Source organism: Lithobates pipiens, unplaced genomic scaffold (genome assembly GCF_037356315.1).
Source record: "Lithobates pipiens isolate NorthernLeopardFrog02 unplaced genomic scaffold, aLitPip1_a1.2 Scaffold_19, whole genome shotgun sequence".
Lineage (NCBI taxonomy): Eukaryota > Metazoa > Chordata > Amphibia > Anura > Ranidae > Lithobates > Lithobates pipiens.
This window is the reverse complement of record NW_027507764.1, coordinates 204,987,277-205,009,742: the sequence shown is the minus strand read 5'-3', so window position 1 is coordinate 205,009,742 and position 22,466 is coordinate 204,987,277. Positions and strand designations below refer to the sequence as shown.

Sequence of the window (22,466 nt, the reverse complement as noted above, 5' to 3'; positions counted from 1 at the left end):
CTCTGCCCTTTTTTGAATATCGGTACCACATTGGCTTTTCTCCAATTAGCTGGTACAATTCTGGTCAGTATGCTGTCCACAAAGATTAGGAATAATGTTCTAGCTATAATCTGACTGAGTTCTTTGAGGACTCCCGGGTGTAAGCCATCTGGTCCTGGTGATTTATTTGTGTTAAGCTTATCTAGTCTTTTCTTGACTCTGGCCTCTATTATCCACAGGGGTACGTCCTGTAATGTGTTACTAACAATACTGTCCTGGTCAGTATACCCCTCCTTTTCCTGTGTAAAATCTGAGGAGAAGAAATAATTTAGTACAGTTGCCTTCTCTGTGTCATCTGTAACCATCCTCCCATCATTTTATGTATGCAATGTGCTCTGATCTTGCTTTTTTATGGTTAATATATCTAAAATATGAATTGGGATTTTTTTACTCTCCTCTCCATCTCTTGTAGTCTCATTTTGCTGCACTGATTTTGTTCTTACACTTCTTATTGCATTTTTCTCTTCAATAAGACTTTTTACATTACGGTTTAGCCACCAAAGTTTAATCTTCACTCTTCTATATTTATTGCCCATTGGAATGCACTCTGTGATACATTTGTTTAATATGTTCCTAAAGTATTCCCATTCTTCTTCTGTGTTCAATGTTTCTAGGATTTGGTCCCAATTGATGTCTTGTAGTATTGAACATAGTTCAGAAAAGTTTGCACATTTTGAAATTTAGTGTTCTTGTGCTACCCTTGTGCCTCCTTTTCCTATGATTTATGCTAAATCTGATCATCCTGTTATCGCTAGATCCCAAGTTATCCTCTATTGCCACATCCGAGATCAGACTTGGATCGCTCATAATAGGAATCTTTCATCTGGACTTCAACAAGTCCTCTGGAGAGAACGCTCAGTGTCAAATGCACAATATACTGATGTGTTAAGCACTACACAGTGGCACTCATTACCAGTGGAGGCTCGTCCATAAGGGCTCCTGGTACAACACCCTCAACAGTTTGCAGGAAAAAAAATAAAAATAAACTATATATTTTTTCTGTCTTGTTTTTAACTATGTATATGTCTATTTTATATATGTGTCTCTCTCCCTCTCTGCTGTTGCTAGGCAGATTAGAAAAAAAAAAAAGGTCTAATCATGATTTTTTTCCTAGCCTGGCTTTTAAACTGTCATTAAGAAACACAGAGAAATTGTTTCTCCATGCTTATTTGTTCCTTGGCAGCTACCTATTGCTTTCAATGGAGTTCATTAGGACAGGCCGATATGTCGACCTAGCCCACCTATTGAGCTCCCCAATTCACACTAGGGGGCGTGGAGATCCGCCAGGTCCACCCCATCACACCAAGGCCGAGTTCTACATCATCCAGGCACTAGTGGCAGGCGGTGCAACCAGCACCCAGGTGACACCCGCAGAGGGGTCCTGGAGGCAGGGCTCTTCAACCGGGAACATGCTAGCCACGAGTGGAACTCCTCACTTTCACTGCTGCTGCAGCTGCCTTGACTTGGCTCCTTTCACTGTACACAAACCGACCACCCGGAGAGTGACAGAGTCTGAGCAACTCTCTGGGAGGCTGCACACTGAATTCTCCACTGCCCAGGTGCCGGAGGTGAGGGAGGACACAGCTCCTTTAATATTGGACCTTAGGGACGTCCCAAAGCAGTGTCAAAAAACGGGGGATGGAAACAGCAAAACATAACTTCACCCACAACAAAAGGAACTCCTCAACAGAGGAGTTGCCATCTTAAATGGCCGCCATCAAAACCAGCGGCCAACTTATGCATCAAAAGGTGCGTTTACAACAAACTTGTAACTTAAAGAAAGTGAAAATTGCAACCTTACACAGCCGCCTGCAAAACCTTGCAGCCAAAGCCAGCATCTGAAGATGCACTTACGTCAACTTTGTAGAATTTAGTGAAAGTGTCAACAGATGACCAAGTCGCCCCCTTACACACCTGGGAGACAGATGCTTAATGTCGGAAAGCCCAGGAGGTTCCAATTGCTCTGGTGGAATGTGCCATGACAGGAAAAGGGGGCCCCTGTCCCTTTAAAGCATAGGCATGAACCACAATCTGTCTGTCCGAGGGCACTTTACTATGGTGTGGCTCCTTACTCTTCCTGGACTGTGGGAGCAAAGTGCTCTTCCCACCGGTAACATTTTTAATAATGTCATCCAGCGAAGCTCCAAAAAGCCTCTCACCTTGGAAGGGCAAATCTTCCAGTGCTTTTTTAGATGCCTGGTCTGCAGACCAGCATTTCAGCCAAATCAGGCGCTGTAGCACCATTGCTGATATTGATGCTCTAGAGAGTGGGGGGACCATATCCAGGGCCGCATCACAGACATACTTAAGGCCATGCACCAACTGGTTTGCCAGCTCTATGCAGACCGGGGAGACTGTTGCTTCTCCAATTCAAGGTGCAACAACTTTGCCCATTCAGTAAGCGTCTACAACACCAAGGCCGTGGCAAGCACAGGTCATAACGCTGACCCCACTACCGTAAACATGGACCAGGCCACTGCCTCAGCCCTCCTGGCGGTAGGGTCCTCGAAGACATGAGTCCCTTCTACCGGAAATGTGGTTACTTTATTTAACATGGATACCGGAGGGTCAACGACCGGAGGAAACATCCATTTTTTCAGGAGGTTCTCCTCAAAGGGATAAGGCAGGCCAATCTTCTTGAGACTGAAAAGGCCCGCTGCGGACTTCCCCATTCCTGGTAGACGAACTTATCAAAATAAGTCAAATACGGAAACACCTTAGGCGCACGGGCCGGTTTGCGGGACCCAAAAGGGACCGCCACCTCAGCAGAGGTTCCTGCTGCATCCTGTATCTTCAGGGTATCCGACAGAGCAGTGATACGTGCTTCTACTAGCGCTTTTTCCCTTGCTAACCTAGACATTCTCACTGTCCTGGTCCACATCCTCTGACATGTCAGAACAGGGGCCCGCCAGTCACCGTGGGACCCGAGTCTGAATCAGAGCTCTCTCCAGAAGACAGGGAGGGGCACCCCCCTTGCACCCGCATGCTGCTTCCACATTGGCAACAAAGGTCTCCAGGACCACTGACAAAGCACCCATAGGCACCGCATTTTTTGCAGGTGAGCCGGTTGCAATAGCAGGGATGTCTGGGGAAGAAGCGCCAGCTTCTGATGCCATGCTGACCCTCACTCACCTGCCACAACTTAGGGACTTAAGGCAAGGTACACAAATCGCACCCTCCTAGCTGCTCACAGACTGAGGGGCCGCTCCGCAGGACTCACCACCCTGACCGAGTGCTGCGCTGTGCTCCCGCCAACCGCTCTGCCCTGTTTCAGTCGCAAAGTGCTCAAAGTGAAAAGCACGCTGTTCTCAGGTACACAGACCCAGCACTAGAGGTAAAAACGCACTGAGGCTACAAGAAAATGGCCGCCGGCCTTCCTTAGCACAAAAATCACCAAGAAAACGTCCGCCGGACCTTCTAGAAAATGGCTGACAGCCCATACACTGCATAGACTACAGGAAAATAGCCGCGGCCTCAGCAAAATGGCAGCGGCCTTTCCTGAGGTAAATTTTTACTCAGGCACCTCACAGCGAAGGAAAAATGTACAGAAAAATTAAAAATGGACCCTAACAGCGCAGCCCCGCGCCAAAGCCCCCCCGGCCTAGGTACATACACCGCACCTCATGCCCAGTCACACAGCGGCCCCAGCAGGGGGAGGAGGGAATGAGGGATAGGGAGAGAGGAAAGGGAGAGTGAGAACCTCCTACTCGACCTCCCAGGGAATGCCCAGCTGCTCTATCCTGCCGAGGCAGAGAGAGAGCCGTACTTACCGTTCCTGTCGGGATTGCTAGATTCATTCCACCACAGACCCATCACCCAAGCAGTACGGGGTGACTGTTGGCCACGGCACACAGCAGTAGCCCGGTTATATGTGTGCCCTGGAGCATATAGCTCTTTTGGCTGCCCCTGGAGCAGAAGGGGCATGTCGTGACCGACCCAGCGCGTAGCTAGGGTCTGCTCATGCTCAATGGCCAGGCTGGGGAGACTACAAGGATCTATGTTATCCAGCCTGTCACCCAGCCGCCTGTTGATTGTTGATCACAGGATCAAAATTTTTAGAAAAAATGAAAAAAATACCAGGACCAATTGTCCCCTCATGGAGCTAGGTCCTTCGCCTACACTAGGCACAAAAAAACTAATCTGCAGGAAGCAGGGTGAGGGCTTATAGCCAGAGGGACCACCCTGTGCTGTGCAGTCTTGCTGTTTTACATGTGTTACATATTCTGCCTAGTCCTCTCCTGAAGGTGGCGTGATAACCCAATGGTCAAGAATTAAAGGAGCTGTGTTCGTCAATGAACGAAAAAGAAAATTCCCTTTTGCAGAAAAGCTTAAAGACATCTACCCCTCTCTTGGGTGTAACAATCCTTTCAATAACTTGGGCCCCCACCACAGAAGTGTCCTCATCATGGTACTGGTTAAAATGTCAAGCGACATTAGTCCATGCTATAAAGATGCTCTTGAAATTTATCTCTAAGTCGCCTGGTGGGGTGCCCTATATACTGCACATTGCATAATTGATGACATAAATCACGTATTTGGTGTTAGTTATAGAATGATTGGATCCTATGTTCTCTTTCATTCGAGTACAAGTGTACCACATTACACACCCTGGTGATGTGTTTACATCAGGGGCAACTACCCCCTCAACACCCATAATTGCCCTTAAAATGTAACCACGTAGTGGACCTGATGGTACTAGAATTTCAGAGGCCGGGGGACAGGGAATTACGCAATGTGGGCTCGTCTTGAAATAAAATTGATGCAATCCTTTATGAGGTCTGCACAAATGTTTTCCAAAAGGATAGGTAAATATTTATGTACATTCTTGCGAATATCCCCAAATTCTTCACTGAAAGGCGTACTTGTCTGGCATATGACAAAAATTTCTGTCAAGCAAACTTGCCCTGTCGAGCATCCACTTGGGACATTCTCTTTGTATAAAACGTGAATACAAAGCCCGGGCCTCTTTCTCATGCCAATTTTCATATTTTTTTATTTTGATTTTATATATATATATATATATATATATATATATATATATATATATATATATATATATATATATATATATATATATATATGCACACACATGTGTGTGTGTGTATGTGTTCAGTCCATATAGCTTCTATACTCCATTGGTCTCTGTGATCAGTGTTTTTATCTGTTTGTGTTTAATATTTTTTATCTCAGGTGACACTGTTTATGTTTTTTTCCTTTCCTTTTTTTCTGAATGTTTTTATTTGTAAGTTTCTTTTTTTGTTATTTAGACTATGAAATATTTTTAACCCACTTGTACGTGAATGTTTATGTATATCAGCTGCTTCTTCTACATGGGTGGTTTTGGGTGTGGCTCAGTTTGGGAGTACCCTATAAATAACTGAAGTTGAAGCTATACCAATGTTGTGAACAAGCACGGTATACCCTTGTGAAAAGTTAACCTTGGTCCTGTATCTTTTGTCTAGCATACAAGAAAAATTTACGTCAAGCAAACTTCTCATTCCAGTGTGCAGCCACTTTCTTCTTTCCATATACTTCAGCAACGGTGGTGAGCCGGGAAAAGCACCTAGAGAGATATTGCACCCCCATGGCCTGAGCGGTGTATGTTTTGTGTTGTGGGGTCTGTACTTATGGAGGAGGGGGTGGTTTATTAGTGTATATAGTATTACATTACATTATTACATTATAGTGTATATAGTATTACACTGTACTATACACTAGACTATACACTACTATATACTATGGGTGGAAGCAAGTGGAATACAGTGGGCAGAGTCTATAAGGGGTGGGGCTTATGAGAAGTGTGAGGGGTCAAAAAGGAAGGGTGGGGTCTCTCGCCCCACCATCTTAAAATGTCGTCAGCCACCACTGCTTAGAATTCAAAGTACTCAGAAAAGAGCTATGATGTTCAATGCCTCGCTCATTTCTTATTTGTAAATGAAACAAAGTACATGACTCTCCTATAGTTCATGAACATCTTAAAATTATTTTTAATAGCAAGTATATGCTCCATATCCACTTCTGATCACCAGTTGTCTTCAATGTTGAATGTCCAGATTGTCACATCCTGCGAGCCCGGGTTGCCATGCACACACGCACTTGGGGTTCATCATTATGCAGCCCGGGCTTTTGAAAGAACGCCGCATAGAAAAGTCTTTGCGCATCCTAACATGAGCATTGTTTTCTGCAGCACTGAGGAAGGCTCACCACTGATGCTGGTGGAAAAGAATGACCCCACTTGTCACCTGAGTGACCAGAAAACACCTACAGTTTAGGTATGTAGGCAGAAAATGGTTTAAAATGCTGAAAATTATTAATTATTCTTATGCTGAAAATCAAAAAAAGGCATTTCAATTATTCAAGTCATAAACATGTTAAAAAAAAAATTGTGCACTGTACTTTCCGCAATGTGATCTTCAATCCATATAGTATTTTACCCCCTGCACATTAAAACTGAGAATATTAATAAAAAATGAACATACCATCAACCAGCATAGATCTTGACTGAGTTCTGTGCATTTTATTTAGCAGTGATAAGGAGTCCGATACTAATATTTTTTTGCACCCTTCCCTTAGAAGTATCTAAAGAAAAAATAACAAAAGAAAAAAAGACACAAACTATATAACAATACAATTCAGAAGAATATATTAACACATTTATTATATTATCTGATTATCATGTTTGTAAATAATAATAATAAAAAAAATGTAATTCAATATAATTTTCAATTGCTCCCCACTTCCCTATAAAAAAGAAAAAAAAAAAAAAACATTGGAAATAAATTAGATGTAACCCCCAACTAATTGAAATTTGGTTGGGTACATTATTTTATTATTGGGTATATTATTTTGTATCCTCTGTTGCATCTCAGTGGTGCTGATCTCCTGCAGCTTCCATCTTTCTACATGCGTGTACTCACTCCAGTGATGGCTGGATGGAATTAATGGTGACAACAGTGGATTATGCCTGCATTATTTGTGTTTAAATAACAACTTGTAGTCTCCCTATGGAGAGTGTGTGGGAGAGTAACAATGCAGAAAAACAATTCAGAGACAGGCACAGAGTGTAGCCACTTTATAACAGGAAGTGTTTGCACAAGAATCTTTATTGCAAGATTAAAACATATTTTGATGAAAGCTGGAGATTTTAAGATATTGAAAATGACTTTTGAAATTATGTTACCATGTTAAAATGTATATAAAATATAGTAATTGGGGTTATATATATATATTTTATTATCTTTCTGCACTAACTTCCTAAGTTTATACCATCAAGACTCTTTGTGCTTGCTCCCTTCCCACACAAACATGATGGTAATTTAATGGCTACTAAAACTGGTACTATAAAGTATTCATCTGTTATAGACAAACTATGGGGTTTGCTCTTGACAAATTGGTTAACAGGCTTTGGCATGCTTATTATATGCTTCTCCTATAAATATTTTGGTGATTATGCCCAGATTTCAGTTACTGCACTTTACTGACACCTCTCAAAAAGTTTCAGATTTTCTAATGTAGTTTTGTCATTAAAAACATATTTCATCTACTGTACATCCTAAAAATGTAAGTAGGTGATGTTGGAGCAGGTAGAGGAAGGGACTTTTCTATTATGGACTGGTGATCAATACATACAGGTGTATATCATAAAATTTGAATATCATCAAAAAGTTAATTTTAGTAATGCAATTCAAAAACTCATATTTTATAGAGATGTGTTACACACAGAATGATATATTTCAAGCATTTCTTTCTTATAATTTTGATGACAATGGCTTACAGCTAGCGAAAGGCCAAATGTCAGTATCGCAGAAAATATTAAAATTACATAACAATAAAAAGATTTTTAATACAGGCTTATTGAAAAGTATGTCCATGTATGGTACTCAGGGCTCCTTTTGCATGAATTATTGCATCAATGCGGCGTGGCATGGAGACGATCATCCTATGGCACGGCTGAGGTGTTATGGAAGCCCAGGTTGCTTTAATAGTGGCTTTCAGTTCATCTGCATTGTTGGGTCAGGTGTCTCAGCCGTCTTTTGACAGTACCCCACAGATTTTCTATGGGGTTTAGGTTTGAGCGGTAGCACGCTTCTTTAAGCTGTGTTTCCAGTGTTGTTATGCTGGAGACGGTGGCTGAGGGAGGAGTCGTTTTGGCACCAATTCTACCCTATTTAAACAGGGTGGAAGTCCACTTATCCCCACAGGCCATCCATGCAAGGACACCATCTCTTAGGACTGTTGCTTAGTGAACAGCAGATTGGATTTGAGGACATCTCTGCGTGTATTATTTTTTGGCATGTTCATTATCTTCTTGGGGAGATCCCTGGTGTTTTAGTTTGTATGGTTTGAGATTTGCATTGAAATCTATACATAGTAATGATGGGATATTTTCCATCTTTTCTTGCCTATTTGAATGGTACATGCCTGCTGTTCAGGTTGGTATGTTGACAGATGGTTTGGGTTGGCGGTTTTAGCAGGGGAATTGGAGTGGAGTCTGTTTTGGCTGGATAAGGTGATCTGAAGGCATCTTTTATCGCTCTGTTGGTATCTTAGATACATTATTTAGTGGGGGTGGTACCGCCTTTTTTCTTCCCCCTTCTGGGACACCGTTTGGTGGCCCTCTGGTAGAACACCTTGGTCTAGGCAGCCTTGAATGTCCTGGTCCATTTGATGCCTGGCCACAGGAAGTGAGAACCCTTGTTGGATCCTCGTTATCAATTTTAGAGTTGTAAGTCAATCTGTTGTATATGGGTATGAAATAAGGAAAAATACGTGAAAAAGATATGATGATGAACATGTTTTGTGATTGTATATTCTGTATGCATGTCCTTTTTCAGTAACCCCTGGTCACTACACCCCTTCAAGCCCTTGAAGTAGCCGATAAAGGTGAAACGCGTTGGTAAGAGTTATTCCCTTTTTGTGTGATATCATACATATACATAAAGTTAATTCATTAGTATATTGTTTACATACATAAAGAGGGGTCTCTACATTTTGGGTGCTATGGGCTTCTGACAATATGCTGATACTATGTTTTTACCACTAAAAAGGGGTATATATAAACCACCGTTGTCATAGCTTTTAACTAAATTGTACAATAAAGATTTTCTTAACTCAATGAATATGTTTTGACAATTATTCTGAGGGGAGGTTCAACACCCTTAAAGACCCATTTGTTGCATTTATTTTTTTTCTCACTGACTGTGGAAAGTTCACACTGGACCTCATACAACTTGGATTATGTGCCTCTCCACTCTTCCTCTAGACTCTGGGGCCTTGATATCCAAATGAAATGAAAAATTTTCTATAGTCCGTGATGATTTAGGGAGCCATGTCATCTGCTGGTGTTGGTCCACTGTGTTTTATCAAGTCCAAAGTCAGCGCAGCCCTCTATCAGGTAATTCTAGAGCACTTCATGCTTCCCTTTGCTGACATACTGATTTAATTTTCCAGCAGGACTTGGCACCTGCCCACACTGCCAAAAGTACCAATACCTGGTTTAATGATCATGGTATCACTGTGCTTGATTGGCCAGCAAACTCGCCTGATCTAAACCCATAGAGAATCTGTAGAATATTGTCAAGAGGAAGATGAAAGACACCAGAACCAGCAATGCAGATGAACTGAATGAAAGCCGCCATCAAAGAAACATTGGCTTCCATAACACCTCAGCAGTGCCATAGGCCGATTGCCTCCTTGCCATACTGCATTGATGCAGTAAATCATGCCAAATGAGCCCCGACCAAGTACTGGGTGAATACTATACTGTACATGGACATACTTTTCAGTAAGCCAACATTTCTGTATTAAAAAATAGTTGTATCGTTCTTGTGTAATATTCAGATTTTAAAATGTAAGTATTTACAATGGCTGCATTTAAAAATATATTTATTCTTAATATATAACTGCATAAACTACTGTTTTATTTATATCTAACCGGTGTTTGGCTTTAAATGCAAATCTGCTCAATAGCTACAGAACACAATGTTGCATTTCTCTGTAAAAATTTTAGCACCGAAGTCAAATATGAACACCAAACAGCTAAAGAGTTAGAATACACATATGTGAAGCATCCTATTTGCCAATGGATTTGGAATTCTGTCCAGCCACTTTGGTGATTCATACACTTCTCCTAGACAGCACAGCCAGGAAAGTGGTGACATGGTGGGGTTGATTTACCAAAATAGGCGAGTGCAAAATCTGCAAAATCAGCTTACAGTTTTTTTTTTGTCAAAGCTTAATGGAACAAACTGAACTTAGAAACGGATTGGCTACAAGGTACAGCTAAACCAGATTTTGCACTCTCAAGTTTTGTAAATCAACCCTAGTCTTCCTTACAAATAAGGAATACAATATTCTCACCTCCCAACCCATAGTCTGCTAAATGACAGGGACAATAAAGGATGAGCACGCTGATAAGTTATCGACTCTGCTCTCTCCCCTGTTGGCACATGTGCATGCAGCAGAACCTAGCTAACTATTAGTATTGTCTCGCCTTCCTGCCACTGAATTCATATTTAAAGAGATATATAACTTAAATGCTCTTTCAGTATCTGTCTAGAGTATAGTTTTATGTTATAGCTCAAGAAGAAAAAAGAACCCTTGCAGTGGAGGCCCACACGCTGCAAACGCTAAATGCTCCTTATGTCTAGTGGGAGATGAAAATTTGCTGGTTTGCTTGCGTTATCCCTGTTCTAGCCAGTTCTGGTGCTGTCCTCTTCTCCCTCTGGTGCTTAATGCTGTGGCCAGTCCTTCAACTTCATCACGTATAATATATATATATATATATATATATATATATATATACCGTATAAAGCATTGTAGGTGGAGGAGTGGCTAGCACCACCTTAGAGAGGAGGCTTTGTGGGACCAGTCACCAGACTGTGCTTGAGGGAGAACTAAGGTAAAGTTGTATCTTATTCCCCAACCCCTATGCAAAAACTTGCATTTAACCCTGCAGTGTGGAGGCCCAACTACAAGGGTAGATTTTTTTGTGCAAATGGTTGGGCTTTTAAAAGCTGAAAAAGTTGTCCTGAGGCCCTTTCACTCCAATGTGCATTCTGTAGTCAATTTATATTTACAAGGAGCAGCCGACATATTCTTAATATCAAAAAAACCTTGCAACTTCAGTTGTATTCTTTGAACCCCCCACCACAAAAAACAAAAACAAAGATGTGCATACAGGAATCTCTGAAGCATTTTGTTCACAGAAGGAACTGACGGTGAGAGAGACGGCCTGCTTATGTTTCCTAAAACATATAGTACTATTGGGTGGAAGTGCAATCTTTTGTCACGTGTTGTGCAACCTCCCTCTCTGAGAACTACAGAGGAACTGCTCTGGACCGGGGAACTCACTAGGCCGAACTTTCACAGGCCCAGTTCTGGAACCATTTACACGAATAGCATAGAATTTATTAACTCTGCAAATCCCTTGGCAGAAGATGAATACCAGTAGAAAATGCAAATGCAAAATACTTATGTCTGGCTGGAAAATAGCTTTAATTAATGTGGTTGGAATAGGCACTCATACAGTTTCTTTTCCCCAATCTGAGCAGAGCAGCTTCTTTGTAACATACTTCAAAACTTAAAGAATCTACAACATTTTACTGAAATATATTAGAAACTATTTGCCCAGATCTCATGATACAATGCATCAAGGTCCTACTTGAATAACTGCATTTCAATGAAGGAGGTCTGGAGTCCTTAGAGGCCTTTGCCCAGGCTATCACTCTAAATATGTGCATTATATTTTACAAGTGGCTTTGTGTGCCCCAGCGGTATTTTATTTTTTCATCAACTCGCTGCTATTCATCTTCTGACATGCTGCTATGCTTGCCTTGTACAGATAAGGCAAACATAAAATAATTAAATGGAAACAAAGTTTATTAGCGAATGTCTGATGTGAGTTAGAGAAGTTTCATGGCTAATTATATAGAACGTTATCTAAGAATATATGAAACTTTAGTATTATAATGCATAATAATGCATAATTTGCACCCACTGATGTTGAGATATAGATATTAACAAGTACCTATGTCACCTGTGTAACATAGTATATGCTTTCTCTATCTATACACACACATACACAGTTGTACTCATAAGTTAACATACCCTGGCAGAATGTATGATTTCTTGTCCATTTTTCAGAGACTATGAATGATAACACAAAAACATTTCTTTCACTTGTGGTTACTGGCTGAAGCCATTTATAATCAATCAACTGTGTTTACTCTTAAAACATAACGGCAACAGAAACTACCCAAATAACCCCGATCAAAAGTTTACATACCCTGGTAATTTTGGTCTGATAACATGCACACAAATTGACACAAAGGGGGTTGAATGGCTATTAAAGGTAACCTTCCTCACCTGTGATCTGTTTGCTTGTAATTACTGTGTGTGTGTATAAAAGGTTAGCAAGCTTCTGGACTCCTGACAGACCCTTGCATCTTCCATCCAGTGCTCCACCAATGTTTCTGAATTCTGAGTCGTGGGGAAACCAAAAAGAATTGTCAAAGGATCTGCAGGAAAAGGTAGTTGAACTGTATAAAACCGGAAAGGGATATAAAAAGATATCCAAGGAATTGGGAATGCCAATCAGCAGTGTTTAAACTGTAATCAAGAAGTGGAAAATGAGGAGTTCTGTTGAAACCAAACCACGGTCAGGTAGACCAACTAGTATTTTAACCACAACTAGCAGGAAAATTGTTTGGGTTACAAAGAAAAACTCAGGTGAAATACAGAACTCTCTGAAAACATGTGGTGTGGCTATTTCAAGATGCACAATAAGGAGGCACTTGAAGAAAGATGGGCTGCATGGTCAAGTCGCCAGAAGAAAGCCATTACTATGCAATAGTCACAAAGTATCCTGCTTACAATAAAGCCCCATACACACTATCAGATTATCTGCTGAGTTTTTCCTTCAGTTTTACCAAAACCATATAATATGAGGACAAACCTTAGGAGTTTCAATGTTTATGCAATCAGGCAGGCCCTTCTACTACATGGTTTTGGTAAATCTGAAGGAAAAACTCAGCAGATAATCTGATAGTGTGTATGGGGCTTAAGCTAAACAGCACAGAGACAAGCCTCAAACCTTCTGGCACAAAGTCATTTGGAGTGATGAGACTAAAATTGAGCTTTTTGGCCACAACCATAAACACTTCATGTGGAGAGGCGTCAACAAGGCCTATGATTAAAGGTACGGAGGTGGATCGTTGATGTTTTGGGGATGTATGAGCTACATAAATAGCTAAAAAAATAGGACTTTTATAACAGCTTACCTATAAAATCATTCTCTTGGAGTACATCATGGGACACAGAGCCTAGGTAATAACTTAAAGGGTATATAGGCACCTTCAGGTGATGGACACTGGTATACCCAATACAGGAATATCACTCCCCTATATAACCCCTCCTCTTTCCAGGAGTACCTCAGTTTTTGTAGCAAAGAAATATACTTAAACCCCAAAAAGAAGGGAGGGACCTCTGTGTCCCATTATGTACGCCAAGAAAAGGATTTTACAGGTAAGCCGTTATAAAAATCCTATTTTCTTTATTGTACATCATGGGACACAGAGCCTAAGTAATAACTTAATGGGATGTCCCATAGCAATGCTATTTGAGGGGAGGGAGACACAACCTGCAGGGTACCCCCAGACTTGAGGATCGCTGCCTGACTCAACTGGGCCAAAAGGCAATATCCTCATACCTCCTTACATCCACTTGATAAAACTTGGTGAAGGTATATACTGAAGACGAAGTTGCAGCCTTATAGATCTGAGCCATGGAGGCCTGATGGCACACGATCCAAGAAGCACTCACCGACCTGGTAGAGTGCGCTGTGACTTGGAAAGGGGGAATCTTGCCCCTTAAATTATAAGTCTGAATTATAACTTGACGAATCCACTTTGCAACAGTGGATTTTGACGCTGCCTGTCCTTTCTTAGGACCCTCTGGCAGAATAAATAAGACATCAGTCTTTCTAATCTGAGCAGTTGTCTTTAAATTGATTTTCACTGCTCTCACCACATCAAGACACTGCAATGACTTCTCTTCCCTGGAATATGGTTTTGGAAAAAAACAATGGCAAGACAATATCTTGGTTCAGGTGAAAACCTGAAACCACTTTTGGCAAAAAGTCTGGATGAGGGTGTAACACTCTGTCCTCATGAATAATCAAGTATGGCTCTTTACAAGAAAGAGCAGCCAATTCCAAAACCCCTCCTTGCTGGGGATATAGCAACCAAGAACACCAGCTTCCTTGTCAGGACGACTAAAGGAATATGCTGTATTGGTTCAAATGGCTGTTTTTGTAACACTGACAAAACTAAGCTCAAGTCCAAAGGGTTCAAAGGAAGTATGACTGGAGGATTAATCCGCATCACCCCTTGCATAAAACCCTGCGCTAAAGAATGTGTAGCAAGCGGTCTTTGAAATGAGACTGATAAAGCTGAGACTTGGCCTTTAATAGTACTCAAGGCCAATTTCATCTCTATCCCTAATTGTAGAAAGGCAAGAATTCTGCCTATGATATACCTCCGAGGGTGCTAACCCTTGGATTCACACAAGGAAACATAAGCCCTCCAGACTATGTAATATATAGTCCTAGAAGCCTGCTTCCTTGCATTAATCAAGGTAGAGATAACTGACCCGGAAATCCCATGTTTCTTTAGAATGTGGGTTTCAATAGCCTAGCTGTTAAATTTAGCATTCGCAAGGTAGGATGGAATATCGGCCCCTGTGAGACTAGGTCTGATCGTAGTGGGAGGGACCATGGACCCTCCACTGCCATCTTTACGATTTCTGCATACCATGACCTTCTCGGCCATGCTGGTGCTACCAGAATTACGGGCTTTTTTCCAGCTTGATTCTGTTAAGAAGTTGAGGCAGCAACTGAATAGGGAGAAATGCATAGATCAGTGAGAACTGATCCCACGGGGTCACCAACGCATCTGTTCCGCATGCGAGTTGATCCCTAGTCCTGGACACAAAGTTGATTAACTTCATGTTGAATCTGGACCCTAGAAGATCTACATCCGGAGTCCCCCATCTTTGGCAAATAGCCCAAAAAATGTCAGAGTGAAGAGACCATCCCCCCCTGGAAAAACTGCTGGCGACTCAAGTAGTCCGCCTGCCAATTCTCTACTCCCGGAATGAAGACTGCCGTTAGGCATGGAACATTCCTTTCTGCCCAAGTTAGAATATGGTTCACTTCTCTCTGCGCTTAGAGAATCTTGGTGCCCCTTTGGTGATTGATAAAGGCCACCGCTGTAGCATTGTCAAACTGGATCTTGACAGGACAATCCCGTAACCTGGAAATCCAGGCCTTCAGAGCAAAACACACTGCCTGAATCTCTAGGATATTGATGGACAAGGTTCTTTTGGCTCTTGACCACTGTCCTTGGACAGTTGTCTTTTCTAGTACTGCTTCACAACCTGAAAGGCTGGCATCTGTCGTTACCACTTTCCAGATAACTGGTCTGAAGGATTTTCCTTTCAGCAGATTCTGGGTTAGTAACCACCAACTGAGGCTTTGGGACACTCTTGGGGACAGCCAGATTGGCAAGTCTAAAACTTGAATTGTTTTGTTACAAGTAGACAGGATACTGTTTTGCAACAGTCTTAAATGGAACTGGGCATACAGAACCGCTTCGAATGAAGCCACCATTTTTCCTAGCAACCTCATGAAAAGGCGAATGGAGGGATCTCCTTTTGACCTGACCATCTGCACAAGCTCTCTTATGGAGTTGATCTTTGCCTGAGGCAAGAACACCTTTTTCTGGGCTGTGTCTATGATCAGACCCAAGTACACCAGCCTTTTTAACGGATTTAAGGAAGATTTCTCTAGGTTGAGAATCCAACCCAAACTTTCCAGGTAACTGGTTGAAATGCGCATGCTTTGCTCTAAACAAGCCACGACTGGTCTATTAGCAATAGATCGTCTAAGTACGCCAAGACTGTTATGCCCTTAACCTGGCTAAAGATGGGGCCAGAACTTTTGTAAACACAAGGGGTGCTGTAGCTAGCCCGAATGGCAAGGCTATAAACTGGAAATGCTGCTGTTCTACCTCGAACCGCAGAAACCTTTGGTGAGCGGGAAATATAGGAAGGTTTATGGCCTCAGGACTTCTTTTGAGCCTGGGCCTGACCCTGAGGTTTTCCTTTAGAGTCTGAAGGTGAAGGCCATCACCACAGCCTAGAGGCGGAAGTCCCTGGTGCAGGAGAAACAGCCTGTTTAAATGAAGGGCGTTTATACTTTATTTTGACTGGCAAAAGAGTACTTTTCCCACTAGAAATTGCTTGGATGTTTCCATTTTTTGGTGAATTTTTCCTCCATGGGATAGAGAAATGCTTGTCCAGGTGATCCCATTCAGCATAAATAACCTGTTCTATTAATACATGAACAGGAAACGCATGCAAAGGCTGTGAAGGTTTTAAGGAACCCAAGGAAGAAACCAAGCTTTCAGCAGACTCCGTTAGGGGTAGCATGAAAGTAGAACAAACCATCTCCGTAAGAGATTCTATCAGCAATTTCTCAGATTGTGAGGCTGAAAAAAGTTCATCCTCCACAGAGGAATCATTGGTTTGTCTTTTGTCCTGATCACTTGAGGGTACCACCTCATCTGATGCCCACTGTTCCCCTTGCAAAGGGTCTAAAGTGGGGGAGGGGGATCTAGCATGCTTCCTATCCATTTGAATCGAGGATGCCATTAAAGCTGCTAATCTTCCTTCCAGATCCTGCAGGGTGGAGGAAAAGACATCTTCAGTCACATATACAGGGGCTGAGATGTGAGAAGCAGTTGCACCATCAATCTGTTCCAATGGCTCACCCTGGCTTGCCATAATTGGCATTTCAGGAGAGGATGACAGTGTGGAGACACGACTGAACTCCTAACGCCTGGGTGTGAAATCTTGTTTTTTTGGTATGCATAGTACTAAGCACAAAAGCAGAGGCACTATTAAGTTGTACTAATCGTTGAACATAGTCATGACAGTGATGCCGCTGTTAAGTTCAGCCTAGTGCTGGAAAAAATCTTCCTGTATCAGGAATGCCACTTGCAGCCCTTACGTGCCCCACCGATCCTGTGTCCCAGTGTAGGCTGCTTGTTTCCTCCTCTCTACAGAGGAGTGACTGCTCCAGCGGATCATTAAGCGTCCGTGCATCCTCGTGGATGTTGCATGGCGCCGCACCTTGGCCCTGCCCCTTCATAAACCTGCCACCTCCTTTTCATTTTAAAATTATTCCCACGCTGACAGCTTTCAAGTCCGCAGACCCAACACAAAGGGAGGGGGGGGTCGGTGAGGGAGAGGCAGAGACCATGACAAAGCAGGCAGAGGAAAACAACTATTGAGGTAGAAATACGGGACCACCACACCCTCTGTGGAGGGGAGGGTATTACAAGTGGGGTACAACCACTACTGTTTCCCTAACCCTTCTGGTCCCTTTGGGGGGGGGGGGAGAAGCATGGCAGATCTCTTACCTTGAGAGGAATCCCCCTGGCACAAGCTGCTGCAGCCTTAGGACACTGGCAAAAAAACTGAGGTACTCCTGGAAGGAGGAGACGTTATATAGAGGACTGTATTGGGTATACCAGTGTCCATCACCTGAAGGTGCCTATATACCCATTAAGTTATTAATTAGGCTCTGTGTCCCATGATGTACGATAAAGAAAGGCACAGGAAATTTGGTCAAAATTGTTGGCAAGATGAATGCAGTACACAGTATATCCAAAAATACTGTGAGGAATATTTGAATTCATGAGGCAGGAAGTTGCGCATGGGATGTACTTGGACGTTCCAACATGACAATGATCCAAAACACAAGGCCAAGTCGACCTGTCATTGGCTGCAGCAGAATAAAGTAAAGGTTCTGGAGTGGCCACCTCAGTCTCCTGGCCTCAATATCATTTAGTTCATGCAAGATACCCCAGGAATTTACAGGAACTGGGGGCTTTTTGCCAAGAGGAATGGACAGCTTACCCTCTGAGAAGATAAAGAGCCTCACCCACAAATACCACAAAAGACTTCAAGCTGTCACTGATGTTAAAGGGGACAATGCACGTTATTAAGAACTGGGGTATGTAAACTCTTGATCAGGGTCATTTGTGTAGTTTCTGTTGCCATTATGATTTAAAAAGAGTAAACAGTTGATTTATAATAAATGGCCAAAAACTAGCAATGAGTGAAAGAAAAGTTTTTGTGTTATCATTCATATTCTCAGAAAAATGGGCAAGAAAGCATAAATCTTGCCAGGGTATGTAAACTTATGAGCACAACTGTATATGTATATTATATAGTCTCACACAGGGTGCTTATTATTAAACGGACTTATACTTAATAGTGATTTAAAAAATAAATAAATAAATCTGTTTAAAATACACACTGCTTTACCAAGTTTAATGCCATGCAGTTAGGGTGTACAACTACTTTACCATGCCTTTCTCTATCTAAAACAAAAATAAAAAAGCATGGCCTATAAATATACCTTAAGCTTGTCACAGCAGGCTTGGTAATCCCATTTGCCTTTCTATGAATGTATAAATTCACATAGCTGCGCTAATTCTAAAAACACACAATCAATTATTGTGACAATAAGTGCTCATGCACACGGACGTTTTAAAAAACTGGCTGCAAAGCTAGCTCCGATGCCTGGAAAAATCGTTGTTAAAAACGTGATTTTTACCGCGTTTTGCATTGGCGTTTTTGCGCGTTTTTTTAGCGTTAGCGTTAAGTAGCGTTTTTTAAAAAACACATCTCTTGGCTATAGCACTCAGAAAACAAAGAAAATATGTTGCGCGTTTATGCGCGTTTTTTTAGCGTTAGCGTTAAGTAGCGTTTTTAAAAAAACACATCTCTTGGCTATAGCACTCAGAAAACAAAGAAAATATGTTGCGCGTTTATGCGCGTTTTCCCGCGATTCGCGTTTTTACAGCTCTAGCTCCACGCCACGGAACGCACTGGTCCTGGGTTTTTTTTACAGCTTAAAAACGCCTATGCCATTTGCAGCTCAAAAACGCCTAGGTGGGCATGAAGCCATAGACTAACATGGACAGCCGTTTTTAAGCTGCAAAAAAAGCTCAAAAAAGTGGCTGTAAAAACGTCCGTGTGCATGAGGCCTAACACAATAAACATAAAACAAAAAAGAAAAAAAAAAAAGAAAAGAAAAGTATAAACAATAGTCCCAATGTGTTCCAATCAGTGTGCAAATAAAGAAATATGTCTTGTGAATCTGCATGCTTTTAACACCACCGTGCACCACCACCTGAGGTAAACAGGACTCCTACCGGAACACCAGGATCCTTTATATAAAAATAGCCAAATGTGTATGAGATATTGGTGTATCCTTTGGGGGATCTGATTTCACCTCCAGATCTCCATACACAATCAATGGAATATCCCATCAAGTGTAAGTGTAATCAACCACATCATAAAAGAGAATCAGGGAAAAATCTCATGAAAACCGTATGAATCTTTTTATTAAAAAACACATAAGTGGCCACTCGTAATTTTAAAATATAAAAGTGCTTAGTACAAATACCAATCTCGGGAATCATTCGAAACACTCCCTACTTTCCATGAACGTGGTGCTGTCACAAGCGTAAGCTCCCCCTACGCATTTCACCATAACTGCCATCATCAGGGCTGTAGGGCGGAGCCAACTCTTGTGACGTCACTACATGAGTTTATTTTTTAATAAAAAGAGTCATATGATTTTCACACTGCGAGAGCTTTCCCTGATTCTCTCTTATAATATGGTTGATTTCTCTGAGCCACTTGATGGTCTGTTCCATTAATTATGTATGGAGACTTGGAGGCGATATCAGGTCCCCCAGAGGAATTCTGTTTTGACACAATTTTCTATGATTGTAAAATGTTGGAAAAAGGACTATAACCACTGAAAGTGGACTCAAACGTTAACATGATCTGTTGAGGGGGGTGATGCGTGTTTCAACTTAACTGCCTTTTCAGATAACTTTTCCAATTGACTTATTTTAGTCATGTGACAAGTGCTAAGGGGAAGCCATATTCTGTAGAAATCATAACCATGAAATCTATTCAGTGTTGCTGGCTTCCCAACAAAGCCCTGCATTAGGCCATACCCCCTCTGATGCATTTCACCCCAATTTGGTCAAAGTTATAATAGGGACGTAGGAAGAGCTTTTGAAAGCCTGCACCAGATGCACAAAAGAAACAGAGAAGCAATATCTCTGAACTTGAAGCTGTGCAGTTTCTCTTTGAATATCTAAAGTGCTAAAGGGAAATTAGATTTACTACATTTTTTACCATTGCATCCTATTTTTAGGCCTCCAGTATGTACTGCTGATCTCCTCCAACCTGCTTCAGCCACTCTCTTTCTCCATGTATAGAGTGATGCATGTATGATAGTGACAATAAGGGACAATTCCTGTGCAATTTGTGTCAGCTTGCCTGCTTGTAGTCAGTTGTAACACTATAACAAAGTGCTTAAACAGGGCATTCATGGCAGAATCAACTTTTATTCTTTTAATGAAGGCCACTGACATGTTCATGTTTATATAATATTTTAGTGACTGGGTTAATATCCACTTTAAAACCCACGTAAGTTATTTTTTCCTGCCTGTGTCCTGTAAGGAATGATTTGCTTTGACTTTCTGTCCTTCAAACATAACAGACATTTTAACTTCTGTTATTGTGACAACCTTAAAGTAATTGTAAAGTCTTAGCTTTTTTTTTTACCTTAATGCATTCTATGCATATTTTAATCCTGGGTGAGACAAAATTGACAATCAGTAAAATTAGTTGTCATTCACGGATTGTACATCAGTGAAGTGCATTTTGCATAAACAATAAAAAGAGTAAACAAAGTTTCCAAAAATAATAGAATAAAAAAACAAAAAAGGAAAGGATGGGGTTTCAATCAGATTTATTGAGCATAATATTTCAGTTTTCAAAACCATAATATTAGGGTAAAATATTAACCACATGCCCTACAGAAGATTTACCCCCTTTATGACCAGGCCATTTTTTACAATGCAGAGCTGCGCTACTTTAACGGACAATTGCGCGGTCATGCAATGCTGTACCCAACAAAATGTATCTTTTTTTCACACATATAGAGCTTTCTTTTGGTGGGATGTGATCACCACTGGGTTTTTTTTTTATATATAAAAGAAAAAAGATTGACAATTTTGAAAAAAACTTTTTTCCCTTTCTGCTATAAAACATATTACATAAAAAAAAAAAAATAAGTTAAAAAAAAAAGAGTTAAAAAAAAAAAATCAAATCTCTAAATGATAGGTTTGTGTGAACGTTCTAGTGTCTAAAACCTATGGGATATATACTGGAATTTAAAATTATTTACACTAGTAGTGATGGCAATGAGCAACTTGTAACAAGACTACAATACTGCGGCAGTCAATCTGACACTAATTGGCACTGGGGGGAACTAGCTAACTGCCAATGACATAAAAAGTGGCATTATTACAGCGATAAGTGCTAATAATATGCACTGCCAATGTATTAATGACACTGGGCAGGAAGGGGTTAGCATCCACCTGCCTAACTATGTGTAATGTGTGTGTACTGTGTGCTTAGCAGGGAATAAAAAAACAACTAGATCCCCTGTCACTGAACACAGCTCTGTGTTGTTTACACTAAACAGAGCTGTGTTCTGTGAGACTCAGAGATGATCGCTGGCGGTCAATCCTACCCAGGAATGCAAATCATATACATGATAGATATATATCTATATATAGATATGCATCTCTCTCTCTCTAAAATCTATATATATCTATATCACAAAAGTTAGTTGAAGAATTTACATTGAAGAAATTACACTTTGCTACAATGTAAAGTAGTGAGTGTACAGCTTGTATAGCAGTGTAAATTTGCTGTACCCTCAAAATAATAAAACACACAGCCATTAATGTCCAAACCGCTGGAAACAAAAGTGAGTACACCCCTAAGTGAGCATGTCCAAATTGGGCCTAATTAGCTATTTTCCCTCCTTGGTGTCATGTGACTCAGTGTTACAAGGTCTCAGGTGTGAATGGGGAGAAGGTGTGTTACACTCACACTCTCATACTGGTCAATGCAAGTTCAACATGGCACTTCATGACAAAGAACTTTCCACGGATCTGAAAAAAAGAATTGTTGCTCTACATAAAGATGGCCCAGGCTATAAGAAGATTGCCAAGACCCTGAAACTGAGCTGCAACACGGTTGCCAAGACCATGCAGTGGTTTAACAGGACAGGACAGGACAGGTTACACTCAAAACAGGCCTCGCCATGGTCCACCAAAGAAGTTGAGTGCATCTGCTCAGTGTCCTATCCAGAGTATGTCTTTGGGAAATATAGACATAGGAGGGCTGCCAGCATTGCTGCAGAGGTTGAAGGGGTGAGGGGTCAGCCTGTCAGTGCTCAGACCATACACTGCATCAAATTGGTC

At 41.4% G+C, this 22,466-nt stretch overlaps 1 protein-coding gene across 1 annotated transcript in view; it reads right to left on the bottom strand.

Annotated features, from left to right (window-relative positions):
- VPS41 (VPS41 subunit of HOPS complex) overlaps positions 1-22,466 on the bottom strand; it is a 487,204-nt gene that overhangs the window by 9,661 nt on the left and 455,077 nt on the right. Inside the window, exon 26 of the mRNA XM_077491629.1 lies at positions 6,519-6,618. Within this exon, the coding sequence (XP_077347755.1) occupies positions 6,519-6,618 (100 nt within the window). The remainder of the gene's footprint in view (positions 1-6,518; positions 6,619-22,466) is intronic.